Source organism: Oryza glaberrima, chromosome 1, assembly GCF_000147395.1.
Source record: "Oryza glaberrima chromosome 1, OglaRS2, whole genome shotgun sequence".
Classification (NCBI taxonomy): Eukaryota; Viridiplantae; Streptophyta; class Magnoliopsida; order Poales; family Poaceae; genus Oryza; species Oryza glaberrima.
The window spans coordinates 39,023,032-39,041,047 of NC_068326.1; the positions used below are offsets into that span (position 1 = coordinate 39,023,032).

Genomic DNA, 18,016 nt, shown 5'->3' on the forward strand with positions numbered 1-18,016 from the left:
CTAGCCATACGGCCCAGGGCCCACAACAAAAGTGGGCCCCATCCATAACTGACATCCCAGAAATGGAGTAGGCTTCGTCTCCTCCACCCCACCCCAACCCAACCCAACCCAACCCTTCTCTCCACGCAGGCGCAGCGGAGTAGGTGAAGGTGAAGGTGAAGGTGGAGGTGACCATGCCGCCGCCGAGCTCGAGGGAGTCGCTCTCCGTCGCCATGGCCGCCCGCTCCCAATCGCAGCCGCACCTCGACTTCCCCTCCCTCTTCTCCGACCTCACCTCGCTCCTCCTCCAGCACCCGCCGCCTCCCTCCTCCTCCTCGTCGCCCGGCCCCGTCTTCTCCTCCTCATCTCTCTCCATCCCCGCGCCCGCGCCTGCGTCGGCTGCCGTCGCCGCCACGGCGCCTCCCACCCCGCTCGCCCGCGCGGCCATCGGGGCGTGCGCGGGCGCCGCGGCGGGGGCCTTCACCTACGCCGCTCTGCTCCCCATCGACGCCGTCAAGACCCGCATCCAGGCCGGCGCCGCCGCGGGGGGGTCGTGGCAGGTGTTCCTCGACATCCTCCGAACCGACGGGCCCCTGGGGCTCTACCGCGGCCTCTCCGCCGTCATCCTCGGCTCCGCGTCCTCCTCCGCCGTCTACTTCGGCACGTGCGAGCTCGCCAAGTCGCTGCTCCGCCCCCACCTCCCACCCTTCCTCGTGCCGCCGCTCGCCGGCGCCAGCGGCAACGTCTCCTCCTCCGCCATCATGGTCCCCAAGGAGCTCATCACCCAGCGCCTCCAATCCGGCGCCGCCAAGGGCCGCTCATGGCAGGTGCTCCTCCAGATCCTCCAGACCGACGGATTCTTCGGCCTCTACGCCGGCTACGCCGCCACCCTCCTCCGCAACCTCCCCGCGGGGGTCCTCAGCTACTCCTCCTTCGAGTACCTCAAGGCATTCACCCTCAAGCAACGCAACAAGGAGAGCCTCACGCCGGGAGAGAGTGTGCTGTGCGGCGCTCTCGCGGGGGCCATATCGGCGGCGCTCACCACCCCGCTCGACGTCGTCAAGACGCGCCTCATGACCAGGGTGGGCACCGAGGGGAGCCGCACCGTGGTTGGGACAATGCGGGAGGTCGTCGCCGAGGAGGGGCTGATGGGCTTGTCCCGGGGGATTGGTCCGAGGGTGCTGCACAGCGCTTGCTTCGCCGCGCTGGGATACTGCGCCTTCGAGACGGCGAGGCTTGCGATTCTCAAATGGTACATTGAAGACTGCGAGAGGAAGGCTGCAGCGGAGATGAAGGCCGGAGTAGGCGCTGCTTGAGTTTGTGAGTGCTCTTTCAGGAAAGTTGGCTGTTGATTTTGCTCCCAATGATGCCATGACTGTCTCAGGAGTTTTACTGTACCTACCTAGCTATGCTATGATGCAGATAATGCACCTGCTTAAATTGTTTGAAACTTAAGCATCCTTGAAAGTTCATTGTAGAGTTGAAGTGCACAAGCAATAAAATCAGACCATTGTTAATGTATCATCGGTTTTGTTCAATAGCCAGCTTTGTTGGGCATAGGTTCCAGGTAATGTTTTAAAGTAACTTTTCATGCATCACCTTTTCTTTTGTGTTTGTGCGCGTGGTTGCAACTGAAGCTTGAGAAAATGGAAGTCTTTTTTTTTCGCATTTTAAGCACCACGACCACACAAACCTTTACTCATGTACAGCAGTGTAACTCTCCATTGCTACTCATTTTCTGTTTTGCACCGCATTAGTAGAATATCATGCAACCTATTTGATTCACTAGCTCTTAGAAGAATCAGTGGTAGTTTGAAAATTTCCATTTAATGGATGTTTTATGATTCTACCACTACTAGATGTTTCATCAGCTTCAAATTCATAGTGATATACTGATATGCTTTGTCTCAAAAAGAAAAAGAAATCATAGTGATATGATTCAACATGAAACTCTATATAACTGCTAATGTTTGAGTGCGAGGTCTAGGCGACTATGCATCTTATTTTAGTGGTTGCTGTTAACTTAAAGGGTACGGTTGCCTCTTTAGAGTAATTCAACAATATAGTATCAGTCACAATGCAATAAAAACATTGAAGTGTCTAGGCATTTAGTGTTTTTCTGATGTTCAGTAATGAGTTCACAGTTACTGAACATGTTTGATCATACTGAGGTAGAGTAGATAAGTTTGTGGGCACCAAATACAAGTTCACAGTTACAGAACATGTTTGATCATACTGAGGTAGAGTAGATAAGTTTGTGGGCACCAAATACAAGTTCACAGTTACAGAACATGTTTGATCATACTGAGGTAGAGTAGATAAGTTTGTGGGCACCAAATACAAGTTCACAGTTACAGAACATGTTTGATCATACTGAGGTAGAGTAGATAAGTTTGTGGGCACCAAATACAAGAGTGCAACAGAAATTTAACGTGCTATGGTTCATCATTTGAAGTACTTTCTGCAGAATGAATCTGCAGCATCTGGGTACTGAGCTCTGATGTAGTTCTCCAGGCACTTCTTGTAGGAGAAATCTTTTCTGGATCCATCTGAGGACATGACATATAAGCACCTACTTCCATGGAATACCTGATGCCTATCGACCTATAAGCAGCAAATGAGTCCTCATGGTTTTCCATTTTTTGGTTCATCTGACGCAGAAAGATTCAAGAAGGCAAGTTGCTTACTGTTATGTAGTTGCCGTTGCCAGCTATCTTCTTCTTCCTCTCTGGGTGGTACATGAGAACATTTGTGACAATAAACTTCTCATCATCTGGAGGAAGTTTAATACCGTCCCTGCAAAAGTATTGAGAGAGATGGACTGTAAGGGATACAACAGAAGGAACCACCTGGGCGGTGTTTGAACATACACTTAACTTCCATCTTATCATCTAGCTATCAACGTACTAGTGGTCGAAAAATGAAGAATCCTAGTACTTGTGCCTTTTCAAGTTTATTGGACCGGAAAAATACCTCGATTCACGGATGATCCTCTTTACATTCTTTGTGATTTGTTCGATTTGTTCAAATATCTGCTGCTCCACTGGTGTAAAAGCACAACTCGCTACCTGCCTCATACTGCCTCCACGGCGTGATGCCTCTGATTTCCACACTGCTCTACCACCACCTCGATTCCTATTATTGCTACTGCCTCAGTGTGATGCCTCTGATTTCCACACTGCTCTACCACCACCTTGATTCCTATTACTGCTACTGCCTCCACGGTGTGGTCCCTCTGATTTCCACACTGCTCTACCACCACCTTGACCGCGATTATTATTCTTCCTGTTCCATTCACCTGGTCGGGATGATCCTGCAATGGTGAAGTTCTGTGTGCCCGCGCTATTTGAAATATACCAACTTGGTTTTTTATCATCTTGCTGTGTTGCATCTGAGTTCCAGTTACTCTTGGTCTTCAATTGCCTTCTCTGGAACACCTGACCAGTAAATTCTACTGCACTAGAATTTGGGGAACTCTTGGTGTTTCCTTCATGCCAATTTGGCTTCCTCGGATGTTTTTGGCCAGTGCTGTGCATCCCTGCCCTCCTACCCTCAGATTCCATCAGGAATTCAGCTTTTGGTTTGTCTGTCCAGGTGATCTGATTGTTTTCTTCTAAACATACTTTATCCTCTGGAATGCAGTCAACATCATATAAGCAGTAGTTATGAGGAACAATTGCCTTATCTTTAGTTGCTCCTGTTGTTTCTACTGCTTCCAAGAAGTCATACAGACCATACCCACCAAGGATACTCTTGCTTGATGACTGAAAAGAGATAAGAAGTTAAAGTGATCTTCAAAAGTCTCTGTAAATATGAGTGGTGTTAACAAGTAAAGTTGTCAAATGTACCATGTTCTCATCATTCCAAAGGATTTCAAAAGCTGAACCAGTTCCAATTTCTGTATTATTGCCCCAAGAGCAGGCTGATACAACATTGCCCAGCTGATCGGAGTAGGCCTTCGCTGCTGCCTTCTCAAAGCATTGTATTGATCTCTGCAACATGTTTTGTTATATTTGAATTATGACCAAGACTTGGTTCTGGCTCATTTAAGTGAGGATTTCAAAAGAGATGAGAGTGCATGACTTACTGATAGTGTAGCCTCCATAAATGGTGCCTGAACCTTCAGAGATTGACATGTGGCCTTGTAGCCAGAGTTGTTGAAGCCATGCAAATCGTCTGTGCAGGTCATGCTACTTGCAACTGTTGTCAGGTGCTCTTGGAGAACTGATTTTGTAATCATTCCAACAGACTTGGAAAGGTACTGAAAGGAGCACAACACGAGCAATGTTTCAGCAGAAGTTACCTGAATTTCAGCTAAAAGGAGAAAGGGGAATAACTGAACCTGTGTGACTTTTTCGAATGCGGAGGAAATGCCAAACACCTGTCGGACTTGCTGTATATCGTACGGCATAGACCTGGTGGTGTCAATCAGATCCATCACAGGGATACATGCATCCATTGCTACTCCCCAGGCATAGCCACTCTCAGCAGCCGCAGCCTTTTCCATGGTGATTTCCAGTGCCACCTCGCCTTTCTGTTCTGCACCAGAGCTCTGGACCCAAAATGTTGATTCTGGTTCAATCCTTACTAGGTTGGCTTCCTCAACTCGAGGATCACCTGTGAAGAGAAGGTGCAGAATTGATTGTAAGTAAGCATAATTGCATAGGACATTTTCACCATAACTGTCTGGATGTTCCTCTTGCATTTTTTTTACCTTTTATAACAGTGTCTAAAATTATAGGGAAAATGGCATTAGTCATGAAATCGATAACTCGTTCAGTAGATTCAGATATATTTTTAGTGATGCTTGCAGGGAGGAAAAACTGCAAGCAGGAAACCCGAAATTCTTGATCATCATCTGTATGTTGGTCGCACAAACTTGTGCTGCAAAGAAGAAACACATGATTTAGTTTACAACAAAAATGTAGTCATACTTCCTTAAAATTATTCTTTTACTCAAAATATGGATGGTAGTCCCAAATGCATAAATACCTAATGGAAGATAATATATTTACTAGAGTCTGAACTGTGCCATAAAGAACTTAGTGGTCTAGCACTGAACATATGACTTAAATTAGTAGACTACTGGACCTGAAGTTCAGAAGAGCAGTAAATCTCTATTCATACTGTCTTTATTGCTAAAATAATAGAAGTTTGAAGCACCTTGAAATGAAAGTCTGTCGTCAATATTTCACGCATCGATCCCTTCTTCTTTATGTTATTCCTAAAAGTCTCCTGGCATTTGTGAAGAACACTGTCCATAATTGTTTCAATCTGATTCAATTGCTTCTGTAAGAGCAAGAGAAACTTATAATCTTAGTGATTATTATGAAATGACATGGATATAATTTGAGTTACTGAATGATAGACCTTGTCAAGGTGAATATGGCCAACAAGATGATGAGCTGCTTGAGTTGCTTGCTGTTGATACCTGAAATATTATCCCAACAATTCTGAGCCTTGGACAATGTAGAACTACTAAAAGGGAAATCTAAGAAACTAATGCTGGACTGAACTGGGCAAGTTCAACGAAATGCTCTTTTTCCCCAAAAAGTTCAATAGGATGCCAAATCAATAGTTGATGTTTAATTGCTTGCATCACATGAAATAAGTTTTGTAGATTTAGTTTAATTTATAGTTCAGGTAAAGTAGAATCAATAGGACTTGTATCTTTACATTGCAGAAGCATAAATAATTGGAAAGCCTGATAGTACATACTTGATGGATATCTCTGTGGTACAATCCTCTAATTTGATCCTCCTTAAGCAGGCTCGAATTGTGAGTGCTCTCTCCATGCATTCATTTTCACAAGAGCACTGGTTCAGATACAAAATGACCTTTCGGTGATTGGCATCAGCTTTAGTGCTTGCCCTGGTAAGCAGTACTTCCTATAACAGTAACATTTAGTGGTAAAAAAAACATATGAATTTAGTAGTAAAACAAAATTTAGTAGTCAAAATTAGTAAATTACAGTCTACATATGAATTGAACTGAGGCTTGGAGTGAATTGATCTGGTCAGCTTCTCACCTTCATCGAGTCCCAAGAAATTATATTATTCTGATTAGGAGCCAACACTGCCTTGTAAGCAGCATTTGCAACTGCAGTGGCTGCCAAGATACCAACGGGGTCACCTGGTATCACACAATTTGATGCATCCCTTGAGCCAAACTGAAGAACTAAGTTACCAGACGAAGTTCTTATGGATCCATCATAGCATGCTGTGACATCTCGGAGTCTTGACATCATGTTCTTGAAAAGACTGCCAGGCTCCACTAGCCCTTTAGATGCACGCATTATCTTCTCCCTTTCACATATAGAATGAAGTAGAGCCTCATATGGGTTTAGTCCATGGTAAATTGAGCTCCTTACAGTACCATGTTCCTCTAGAGGGTTGCAACAATTGGTACTCCCGCAACATCTGTGCAGAGACTTAGACAGGCAATCCTCCACTAACCTGCTACTGTATAGTCTTCCGTTGTGTTGTAGTTGAGGCCCCAGGAAACCAAGCTGCTCCACTACTTTGTTCATGTTGGAATCACTTTTGGGATCAACCAACAGTCCTATGGCAGAAGAATGGGTTATGAAATCCATAATTGGTTCCCTGTACTTATTTAGCTCAAGTGGATTATTTTGAATAGCTTCCAGAATTGGACTTGGGACAGTGAAATCTCCCAAATTTATGCTGAAGCCATCAATAAGCAGTGACTCCATTAGTAAGTGCTGCAGAAGATTCAGAAATTCTGTGGCCTCCCTTGGACCCTTTGTAGAAAGGATCGATGAGATGGTGGTACCAGTAGCTAAGGCTCCAACAGATTCTCTGTCAAGATGGTCTGCCAGTGTTATTGCATTAGATTTAGTGGTCTCTAGAATCCGAGGAAAGGTCCAGTAAGGTCCACCAATCAGTGGCTTCTGGGGGTACATCCCTGATGAGAACATTGCATTTGTAATTTGGTTTGCTTCCCTCTCAGAATACTCCCTGCCACACATGATCTTCAGAGCTAGTGAGAAATCATTCTTGAACTGAAAGTTCAGTTTCCCATTATGGGAGCTCACCAGCTGCTTATCCACAGTGTATAGCTCTTTAGCTTCAGCTCTTGCTGAAAGCGACCTTGGGTAGAAGATTTGGACAGTCACCATCAAAATCTGCTCCAAGTGGGTCACAAATGAGTGGGTTGATCTTTATGGTGTGATCATTGTGGACTTGGACATAGAAGGCCTCAACTGAGTGCTTATCAGTGCTTGGTGGCCTGTTGAGGAAGACAATATCCCCGTCGAAAACCCTTCTGTTGACAATTTCGCCGACCTTCAGTATGGTGTGTTTCTTGTTCGGATTGTCCTTCCCTGCATCCAATGAGTACGTGATGGAATTGGCATCTGTATATGTCAAACATAGTCCTTTATTCATCATGTCTTGCAATTGAGCAATGTTGTGGTCTGTGACTTTTTCTTCTACTGACATTCTCTTTGCTACTTCCTCAGGCACCCCAACAACATTGAGACCAATGTATGGATCACCAGTAATCACACCACGGGACGAGAAGCTTGAGCTCTTACTGATGAACAATGTCTTCATTTTTTGCTTCCATTGCATTGCTGTTGGTTGACTTGTGAACGTGTCATCTCCGTGACCCTTCAAGAGACATACGATGATAAATTTATGAAGATGCAATTATGATGAAGAAGGTAACCTACACTTTATTTACTAATGAATCATGTACCTTTGTTGTTCCTCCGAGGTTGATGTAGTTGGCAACATCGACCTGAAGATCATCTGCAACTTGATCCACTTGGATGTTTGAGGAACCAATCCTTGAACCACGAATCTGTTGTATCTTACGTAGTGCTTTCCTTAATAAGTTTGTCGATGTGCCCTGATTAAAGAAGGGACATAAATCACTAGGTCAGTGGTAATGACATCTAGAAGGGAAAAAGGAAAAAAGAACTTCCAAACTTCAATCAAATAGTGTTTGATTAGGATGAACTTACTGAACAGCTGAATGTATTTCCATCCAAAACATTGGAAACCCTCAGGCAGTTTGGTGGGACGCAGAGATAGCTCAGTATAAAACCATCCTGAGGAATATATCCCCTAACAGAAAGCCACCTTCTTGTTTCTTCAGGGATCTTCTTTATGATGTTTTGGACCTGACAAACAGAAGAATAAAATGTGAAGGGGGACAGATAGTAAGATAAATGTGCGCAACAATTTCTATATGCAAAGCTACTTTATGTAAGTTCTGAAACTTATGCATTTATCTTTGCTTTGTTCCAACAGGGGTGGCTTTCGCAACATGAGCAAGAGTACCTCTTCTGGGAGCAAAGGACGACAATGAGAGGTACCCCTCGTGCAACTGCCAAACTGATCAAGGAAGCTCCAGAATCCCTCTTCCAGTTCTTTCTTGATAGGTGCTCTCAACTCCAAGCCACGGGCACCATTGGACTTCTTGACTTCTGCAACGCACAGCGGTGGGAGCTCCTGGAATAAGATGGATTCAAGAACTAATGATGCCTGTTTGCATTACTTGGCTTTTCACAGTTGAGGGAAAAGCAACATTGACCCCTAAGAAACATAAATGGATGATCAGCTGCAAATTACCTGACAGTGTGAACATGAAGTGAATTTGCTTCCCTTAAGTGTGCTCTTCTGTTTGAGTTGTTAAGTGCAGAAACATGTGTTAGCGATGACAATATAGTATGGCTTATCGCATATGCTGATGATATGCTTGAGCATGGTTTTTGCAGTTGTACCTTTCTGTTCTTGATCTTGAGGCATCTCAGGCATATTAAGTTGAGTATCTGGCTCAGCTCGGTGACATGGCTCGGGTGGAAGATGGGCATGGGCAGCTCAATGAATCCGAAGTGACCTTGGAATCAATCATCAAAAAATGAATTTTATTTCCATCAAAGGTACACAACAGAGTGAAGAGTGAGCACTGTCTCTGAAACTGTTCTTTGCAATATCTTTTCTTTTTTTTTCCAGAAACAGATTTTCAGACATCATGCCATGCAAAATAAACAGTGAATAACTTCACAAAACTTGCTTTCATTTGCACCCGTTTGGAAATCTGAAAGTTATTGTCCAATGCAGGATCGCACAAAAGAGATTGCGACTGACTAGCATACCTTCGCATTCTTCGATGGCGTTGCTGCCACACGACTGACAGCTGCCGACTTGCAGAGGCAGGCCCAAGTATGGATTGTTCAGCAGCTGGCTTTGATGCGTGATGGGGATCGGCTTCTCGAGCTCGTTCACCGGCTGCGCCTTCAGCTGCCGAATACACAGGAGTCACAGCAATGGGTAAAAGAATATGATACCAAATACCATTGGCAGGTGAAGGTGATGATGGTTTGACAGCTTACAATTTCCTCGTTGCTGGTGATACTCAGGTTGATGCGTCTGATCGAGGCCTCGGGGATCATGGCAGTAGCAGCAGATGTTGGATCAGGATGACCTTCCATTTCTGTACGACTGTACCTATGGAGGCAGAGGTTAGTATGCAATCACTGAAACCAAATGGTTCGTACGATCAGTGTCATGTCCAACCAAAAGGAGAATCAAACAACTAGATATCAACCGAAGAACCCTAGAACATACCTTTGTTTCTTGTTTTTAATATGGTTATGGATGGACAAGATCAAGAGCTTGCTAGTCGATCAATGGCGACCTCAGATGCCAAACAAACACAGGAATGAAGTTTTTTGGGAACTGTATTCTCTACTGGTTTTTACTGTGTTATACAAACCTCTTCTGTAACTGTAACCAACCAGTAGCCACCCAAAGTGTAAGTGTCAAGTATTGAGAAAGCTCAGAACTCAGAAGGCAGGAGGCCTCTCTTTTACTCACTCAATACTCAACAGTCAACACGCATCTTTTACTCTCTCTCTCTCTCTCTCTCTCTCTCTCTCTCCATCCAACTTTGGTATCTTGCCTACTCCATATGTTCTATCTACTTTGTGAATAAGGGTGAGGCCTACATCACTGTGTATTTTAGTTGTTGTTGTAATTACAATGGTGAAAGAAGAAAACAGTAAAAAATTGTAAATACTCCATGTGGGGCTTCTTTTTTTTACCGACGTTTAATTTCCATCCTTTCAATTCTGAAAGTTTTACCTACCAAAGCAGTATAAAAATCTGTAAATACTCCACGTGGGACTTCTTTTTTTTTTTTTGCCAACGTTTAATTACCACCGGTTTTGACTGAGTTACCAAGACATGACCAATATTATATTTTAAATAATCTAAATATTTAACATCAAAGTTGTATAATTGTATTTGTAATCAAGAGCACTTTACTAATATTTCATTTCCTCTATCCTAAAATAGAACCATCTGGCATTTTAATTTTATTTTAGAATATATCAATTAACCATCTCTTATTTCATTCCACCTCTCTTTAAATTCTGCGAAAATCAGTACTCATTTAATTTCACCATTCCTTAATCCCCATGAAAACCATCACTTATTTAATATCACTTCTCTCCTTAATCCCAGTAAAATCATGTCTTATTTAATTTCACCTCCATCCCCGTAAAAAAAAAAAGGAAGTACAGAAATGCTCATATTTTTTAACCTAGCGAGTACATTTAAATAAGAAATAGATCAATACTCCGCTGCGTTGCTGCGGAAAATTAAGTTATATAATATGTACAAATATAATGCAATATGATTATTAAAACTAAAACAAATTGATACTTATGAATTTTAGCCTATAAATTATTGAGATTGTATGGTGTTATGAGAGAATAAAAAAAAGACAATTTGAACCATAAATCTATCATCCAATGGCTAGAAATAATTCGGATGATGTGGCTTAATAAGAGAAAAGAGAAATAGCAATAACTATATTTAGTGGGGATAAACTTATAAGTATACAGAGGATTACTTTCTTTCCGTGCTAGTTCGATCACCCCTTAAGCAAAGGCCGTACCAAAACCTCCATCATTCTAAATTAATCATTACTATCGATTAATATGCTTCGTCGCTTCTTATCTAATAAAAATCACTTGGCACTTTAAATGTTGTATGGGTTGAATCAATAGAAATTAATCTTTGGTTGGTTGCATGTATAAAGTTACATATATGCAGTACATATTTACTCTTGTATAAATAAACAAAGAACCATTGTGTCATATGATGATTATTTTTTAAAAAAACATAAATATTAGGTGATGATCAAACTGATGGGGGGAGTAACTGCCGAAGCTCATCAATGTCCCTCGCAAAAAAAAAAAAAAGCTCATCGATGTCACCATTTAGGGAAAAGTATACCCAAGGTCCCTCAACTTGGCATCAGATAAAAAACATCCTCAGAGGGCAAACCATATATGTGAGGTCTCTTAACTATACAAAACCGGTCACCTGAGATTCTTTGGTGGTTTTGACCCCGGTTTTGGTCTACGTGGCGGCTGAGTCAGCATGAGACCCACGTGTCAGCGTGCCACGTCAACTTTCCCCTTTCTTTTTTCTCTTCTTTTTTTTTTTTTACTTCTCTTTGCCGTGGGGGAGTAGCAACGCGCGGCGGCGAGCGGGGCTGAGCGGCGGCCGGCGGAGGCGGCGTGCGAGCGTGCGGCGGCCGGCGAAGCGGAGGCGTGGAGCGGCGGTGGCGGCAGGCGGCCGCGCACGCGGCGGCCGGCGGATGGGGAGCGACGGCCAGTAGGCGGAGGCGGTGGAGGTGGCGGCCCCCCTAGCGGCGGGCATGGTGGTCGTCGGCGTCGGCGTGCCCCGCGCCCGCTCCTCCCAATGGGATCCTCTCCTCCTCGTCGGCGTCGTCATCCCCCTCGTCCCCGCCGGATCCCGCCGCGGCGCGGTGGCCGGCGTCCTCCTTCTCCTCCGCCGCCGCATCGAGGGCGTGCCCCTCTTCTCCCTCCCAGCCACCTCTGCCCGGGTCGGCACGCACGCCTCCAGCACTTTCAACTCCTTCTGGCCATCGTCGTCGGTGCGTGAAATTTCGACAATTTGTACCTGTTTTTCTTTCTTTTGTTCTTTTCAATTTTCAGTTTCTTGTTTCGAGATGATGAACTGGTTTCACTGAGATGATGCTTGGTTTGATCTCTGGTGATGCAGTGCTTTCGGTGTTGAGCATTGCTGGATCAGTCGCCATTGTTTACCTCATGTACAGATGTGTCAAGAAGAATGGCCTCCCGGCCGTCAATATCAACACCAACACGAGCTTCGCGCCGGGGACGGCGGCGGCGGCGATGTACACGGTGGTGCCGGACTCCCAGATACGCAACGCCACCATCGAGAGGTTTCTTAAAGAGATCGCCGGCGAGAAGCCCATCCGGTTCACGGCGCAGCAGTTGGCCGGATTCACGAACAACTACTTGGCTCGGCTCGGCGCCGGAGGTTTCGGCACCGTGTACAAGGGCATGCTCCCGAACGGTCACATGGTCGGCCGCTGTGCGCTCGGCCTCCTGCCGCCACCGCCGCTCCGCGCCTCCGCTCCACTCCGCTTCACCGGCCGCCGCGCGCTCGCACGCCGCCTCCGCCGGCCGCCGCTCAGCCCCGCTCGTCGCCCGGCCGTCTGCTCCCTACCTGTCGGTTGGCCTGCGATAGAAGAGTGCCAGAGAGAGAGAGAGAGGGGAGGAAGGGAAAGAAGAGAGGAAAGGGAAGTTGACGTGGCACGCTGACATGTGGGGCCCACGTGGATCCCACACGTCACGTAGGTTAAAACCGGGTCAAAATCACCGAAGGACCTGATATGGCTGGTTTTGTATAGTTAAGGGACGCCGAATATTTGGTTTTGTGGTTCGAGGATGTTTCTGTATCCCGATGACAAGTCGAGGGACCTTCGGTGTACTTTTTCCCACCATTTACTGCCAAGGCTGGTGTGCGGAATAAGTACATATGAGGTCCCTTAACTTGTCGACGAATCCGATTTTCGTCCTTCAACCGGAAAACCAGATACAACGGGTTCCTCAACTATCAAAATCAGTGCAGATGAGGTCCCTCGGCGGTTTTGAGGGTGGTTTTGGCTGACGTGGCGCCTACGTGGCAAATTTGACTTGGTCTTCTTTTGATGTGGCATTGACGTGGCGCCTGTCACGCCCCGAACTAGTCCCGAGCGGAACTAGCCCGTGACGCTCCAAATTAACCTGTTAATTGATACCAGTCCCAGGAAACAGTGCTGGTATAACAGGAAGACAGAATATCACAGCAACAGAGGTCTCTTTATTATAGAGTAGGGGTACAGTCATGTTGGGCTGCGGACAGATCCCGAGCTCACAACTGCATACAAAAGGAACGCGGAAGCCAAGACTTGGACCACACATCACAGGCGCGACTTGGGAACTAGGCCGAAACCCTAAAACTCATCGTAGCCGGCTTGCTCCTGAAGGAACTCCTCGTCAGCGGGATCCGCTTCATCTTCTTCAGCAACTGGGGGGGGAAATTATTTATATGGAGCAAGGGTGAGTACGAGAGTACTCAGCAAGCCATGGGAAATAAGTGTTTAATGCAGGCTTCAAAGAAGGGCTGCTGTTTTTGCAATTGATTTTATTTGAACTCTTTCCTGAAACAACTAAGTGAGTGCTTCTCAAACGACACGGATGAGAAAGTGCGTCTCGTCCGGTCGGAGTTTGTGCAATGTATCAATCTTTTGAATTGATCAAGATTGGCACCCGGCCAATAGCTTTCAAACGGCCACCCGGGCCTGGCTGGTCCCATCAGCCGCAGATTTCCAAACATCAAACCCATTTCACAACAGCAAAATTTCACAAGGCAGTAGTCAAACAAAACTACGCTAGGAATCACCTCACATCCGCCCATGACCGTGGGCACGGCTGTTCGGACAGCTTAATAACCTCTGCAGAGGGGGTACACTTTACCCACACGACATTACTAACCCGGATCATCCAGCCCGTGCAGAACGGCCACGACTAGAGACCTTAAGGCTTTCATGACAAGGCATTTCGAAAGCCGACACAGGTTCGCCATATGCCAACGAGAGGGGTCCCAGACCAACACCAGATTAGGTCCCAGACCATACTGTGCCAGGAAGCCCAGGGGTCCTCCCCGACACCACCCCGGCGAATCCACATGTCTCTTGGCATCAAGGCTCCCCCGATTAGCTAATTACTCAGCCAGGGGTGTCCCATTCCACCCATGTGGTCGTACTTGTCTTATGTTCGGATGAAATTCCAAGGAAACGATCCTTAAGTGCAAGAGCGGGAAACCGTACTCCCGGTACGTGCCCCGGTCCGCGGTTTTGGAAATTCATTTAGTTCGCAAGCACCGACCCAGGTGTCGGGTTTTCCAAGTCTTTTGTAAAAACCCAAGTTTTACCCAAGAACTTACTCAGATTTTAAGTTTGAAGGCAACCGTCGATACTCGCACAGAGTGCACGAATATCGAGGCGCAACTAGGTGGTTACAAGGGAACATGGTATAACAATTAACAGTGGAAGGATCAGATGCAACAAGTTGGGTAGGCCCACCGGTCTGCCTTGCAGACGGGGCAAACAGATCAAGTGCAATCCTATCAATGCATAATACTTTGCAAGCAAATTAATTAAGTTCAAATATAGGCTCAAGATGTTCAAAGGTGGCTTGCCTTGCTCGAGATCTTGAGCTTGATCCTCGAAATCCTCGCACTGCGGGTCTTCGGGCTCCGAAACTACACGCGAAGCGGGACAACTCAACAAACGGCGAAAATAAAGCCCTATTATGGACCTCTAAGCGTGCCATTAGATAGATCTCGAGATTTGAGGAATTTTGGAAGTTGAACGGAGTCAAACGGACTTACGGTTGGGAAGATATTGAATTTCTAAGATTATTGGATTTTTGTCTAAAGGAAAAGGATTTATTTAAACCCTTTTTGAAAAAGAAAAGAAAAGAAAAAGAAAGAGGGAGGGAAATTAGACTTCCCTTGGGCGGCTAGGGCGCGGCCCGAGAGAAAGGGGCGGCTCGGCCGAGCTTAATGGGCCGGCCGGCCCAAGAGGGCGGCCCAAGGCGCGCGCGGGCGGGGAGGGGAGAGAGAGAGCCGGTGGGCCGGGTCCATTCCGCGTGGTTCCGAGTGGGACCCGCTTGTCGACGGCTCGGCTCACCGTGAGCGAGGTGCACGCGGGCGTGCTAGGGTTTGGGGAGGGGGGCGCGGCGCATGCGCGCGGTTCGCGGAGGACGCGGTGCGGCGGGCCCACGCGCAGCCTCACGGCTCGCGGTGGACCGCGCGCGCAAGGGGGCGGAGGGAAGCGGCGGACCGGGGTCTGCTTGACCCGGTCGCGGCCGAGGTGGCGCCGACGTGGCGCCTACGTGGCTGCCACGCTGGCCGGCGGGAGGTAGACGACGACGTCGGCCGAAACGGACGGCGGGCGGCGGCGGCGAGCGGCGGAGCGAACCACGGCGATACAGGCGAAAGCGAGCACACCGGGAGGTTGCACGGGACGAGAGGAGACGAGCCAACGGCTCGGATTCGCCGGGGGATGCTCGACGGCGGCGGATTGCGGCGGCGGCAACCGGCGGCAGGAGAAGGGGGAAACGGCGATGAGGTCACGAGGGGTCGATTCCCGGCGGTGAGAGCATCTACGCGGCTACGGGAATCCGTTGCTAGCGTCGGATTGGGCGGAGCTACGCCGAGCGAGGCCGGCGACGAGCGGCGCTTCCGAGCTCGGGCGGCGACGGCGGCGAGCACACGGCGGGCGGCGGCAACGGTCGGGGCGGCGCCAGCTAGCTACGGGGAGGCTACTCGTGCTACTACCCGAGTCTAAGGGGAGGAGATGGAACGAGGAGGGAGAACGGAGGGCGACACTACCGTGCGGGGAAGGGCACGGTGACGAGAGGCCGACGGCACGGGAGCGATCTCTCCGGCCTCGGGCCGGGGAAGAGGAAGAAGAGGGCGCGCCCGGAGTCCCCTTCCGCGTCCTTGCTCGTGCCGGCTCCTCCGGCACACGCGTCGGCGGCGGTCGGCGAGAGGGACGGCAATGGCGAGGGCGAAAACGGGGAAGATTGGTTTGGGAGGGCTCGGGTTTATAGGGCGGCAATGTCGGTTTGGGAGGGAGGAGCCGACATTAGGCGGTCGAGCCAGCGGGCTGAAGCTCCGACTAGCGGCCAAAACGGCGACAGGGAGGATGACGCCGGCGGGGAAGGGAAAAGGGAAAAGGAAGGGAGAAAGGGGGCTTGCCCCTTTCCTCTTCGGAAAAAGGAGGAAGGAGAGAGGGCGATGAGGAGGAGCTCTGCCTCCATCCCTTGGAAGCATGCGCGCGGAGTGGCGGGGCCGGGTCGATGACGACGGCGATGACGGCGGAGGCGGCTTGGAGCGGAGCGGCGACACGGGCGGCAGGCGCGGCAGGCGCGGCAGAGGCTGACGGCGGCGGCGACCAGGCGGTCGGCCACCACGGCGCGCGCGCGCGGGAAGCAACGGCGCACGGCGACGATTTGGCGGCGTCGGCGGGAACGGCAGCGGGAGCAGGAGGGAGGGCTCGGCGCGGCTCGCGCGCTCGCGCGAGCAGCGCTCGGGCAGAGCGGGGGAGAGGGAGAGAGAGAGAGAGAGAGAGAGAGAGAGAGCGAGCCGGGGAGGGAGGGGGAGATGGGCCGAAGGGGATTCGGCCCATCGAACCCTATGGAGGCAAAATAGACTTTTGCGGAGGGATTTGATTTGGGAAGGATTTGGATTCGGGATTGAACTCGACGATGGATCGGGGATTTGAGACCTGAGATGGCACGGGCACTAGACAACAAGCAAAGAAACGGATTTCGCAAATAGGATTTTTAAGAGCTAGTTTTCCCGCTAGGCGCCAAGACGGAACGGGCGCTACAGCGCCATACGTGGCAATTTGATCCGGAAAAATAATAAACTTCGTGGGACCCACATGTCAGTCTCACACATAAATCAATAAAAGAATGGTGGGGCCCACGTGGGCCCCACAAGTCCTTCTCGGCTCTCGTTTCTCTTCCTCTTCGCTCTTCCTCGTCCTTGCGGGAGCGGCGGCAGGAGCATGCCGGCGGACGGAGCGGCGGCGGGGCGGAGAGGCGGGCGGAGCGGCGACAGGCCGCGGGCAGCGGAGGTTGCCGGAGGAGGAGGAGGTCACCAGCGAGCGCGACAGCTACACTCTGTCGGCCACTCCACCCGCGATGCCCAGCCGGACAGCACCGCCCCTTCTCGCTCGGTAGCCGTACGCGCCGCCTCCCTCCTCGCCCGGCCACCTCCGCCGACATCCTCGATGGTCACATCCGGGTCGGAGCTGCCCTTTGTCGCCCGGCCGCCGAGCGCCGCCTCCCTCCTCGCCCGACCACCGCGCGTCGCCTCTCTTAGCCGGGCCACCGAGCGCCGCCTCCCTCCTCGCCCGGCCGCCTCGCGCCGCCTCTCCTAGCCAGGCCGCCGAGCGCCGCCTCCCTCCTAGCCGGGCCGCCGAGCGCCACCTCTCCTTGCCAGGCCGCCGCGCGCCACCGCCGCGCGCCGCCTCCCTCCTCCCCGGGCCGCCAAGCGTCGCCTCCCTCCTCGCCGGGCCACCGCGCGCCGCCTCCCTCCTCGCCTGGCTGCCGTGAGCTGCCATCCCTCACCCGGACACCGCTCGCCACCTCGGGGATGGGAGAAGGGAGAGAGAGGAAGAAGAAGAGGGGCTCTAGTTGAAGAGAGGGAGATGCTGAGAATGACATGTGGGGCCCACGTGGGCCCCACCATTTTTTTATTAATTTATGTGTGAGACTGACATGTGGGTCCCACGAAGTTTATTATTTTTTCGGATCAAATTGCCACATATGCGCCACGTTAATGCCTCATCAGATGAAGACCAAGTCAAATTTGCCACGTAGGCGCCACGTCAGCCAAAACCACTCTCAAAACCGTCGAGGGACATCATCTGCGCTGGTTTTGATAGTTGAGGGACCCGTTTATCTGGTTTTCTGGTTGAAGGATGAAAATCGGACTCGTTGACAAGTTAAGGGACCTCAGATGAACTTATTCCCTGGTGTGCCGATGGCCTGTTGCTCTGCTTGGCCCACTAATGAACTTGTATGGGCCCAATTATAGTGGCAGTAATAGTTGGGCCTAATTGTAGTGACAGTAATAACTGGGCCAAATTTTAGTGGCAGTAATATTTT

The 18,016-nt window shown here is 49.3% G+C and overlaps 3 protein-coding genes and 1 long non-coding RNA gene across 4 annotated transcripts; 2 read left to right on the forward strand and 2 right to left on the reverse strand.

Annotated features, from left to right (window-relative positions):
* Window positions 1–79: 79 nt before the first annotated feature.
* Window positions 80–1,500, forward strand: LOC127775387 (protein MITOFERRINLIKE 1, chloroplastic). Its single transcript, XM_052301614.1, has one exon. It carries the CDS (start codon window positions 174–176, stop codon window positions 1,293–1,295), a length of 1,122 nt encoding a protein of 373 aa, XP_052157574.1. The 5' UTR covers window positions 80–173; the 3' UTR covers window positions 1,296–1,500.
* A 157-nt stretch (window positions 1,501–1,657) lies between these two features.
* LOC127760105 (DNA-directed RNA polymerase V subunit 1-like) lies at window positions 1,658–9,439 on the reverse strand. Its single transcript, XM_052284320.1, is given in 14 exon segments — window positions 1,658–2,583; window positions 2,667–2,775; window positions 2,953–3,743; window positions 3,828–3,971; window positions 4,067–4,240; window positions 4,361–4,596; window positions 6,013–7,106; window positions 7,108–7,610; window positions 7,699–7,851; window positions 7,967–8,125; window positions 8,286–8,456; window positions 8,729–8,844; window positions 9,104–9,248; window positions 9,341–9,439. Coding segments are annotated over 14 exon segments (4,053 nt in total). The 3' UTR covers window positions 1,658–2,424.
* Window positions 4,436–5,369, reverse strand: LOC127775500 (uncharacterized). The gene is made up of 3 exons (XR_008017993.1): window positions 5,350–5,369; window positions 4,694–5,268; window positions 4,436–4,596 (listed from the first exon to the last, which is right to left on the reverse strand). It is a non-coding gene; the product is annotated as an uncharacterized LOC127775500 (long non-coding RNA).
* Window positions 9,440–11,642: 2,203 nt separating the features above from the next.
* LOC127760114 (uncharacterized) lies at window positions 11,643–17,954 on the forward strand. Its single transcript, XM_052284330.1, has 2 exons — window positions 11,643–12,415; window positions 17,946–17,954. Exons 1-2 carry the CDS (start codon window positions 12,014–12,016, stop codon window positions 17,952–17,954), a joined length of 411 nt encoding a protein of 136 aa, XP_052140290.1. The 5' UTR covers window positions 11,643–12,013.
* The last annotated feature ends 62 nt before the right edge of the window (window positions 17,955–18,016 follow it).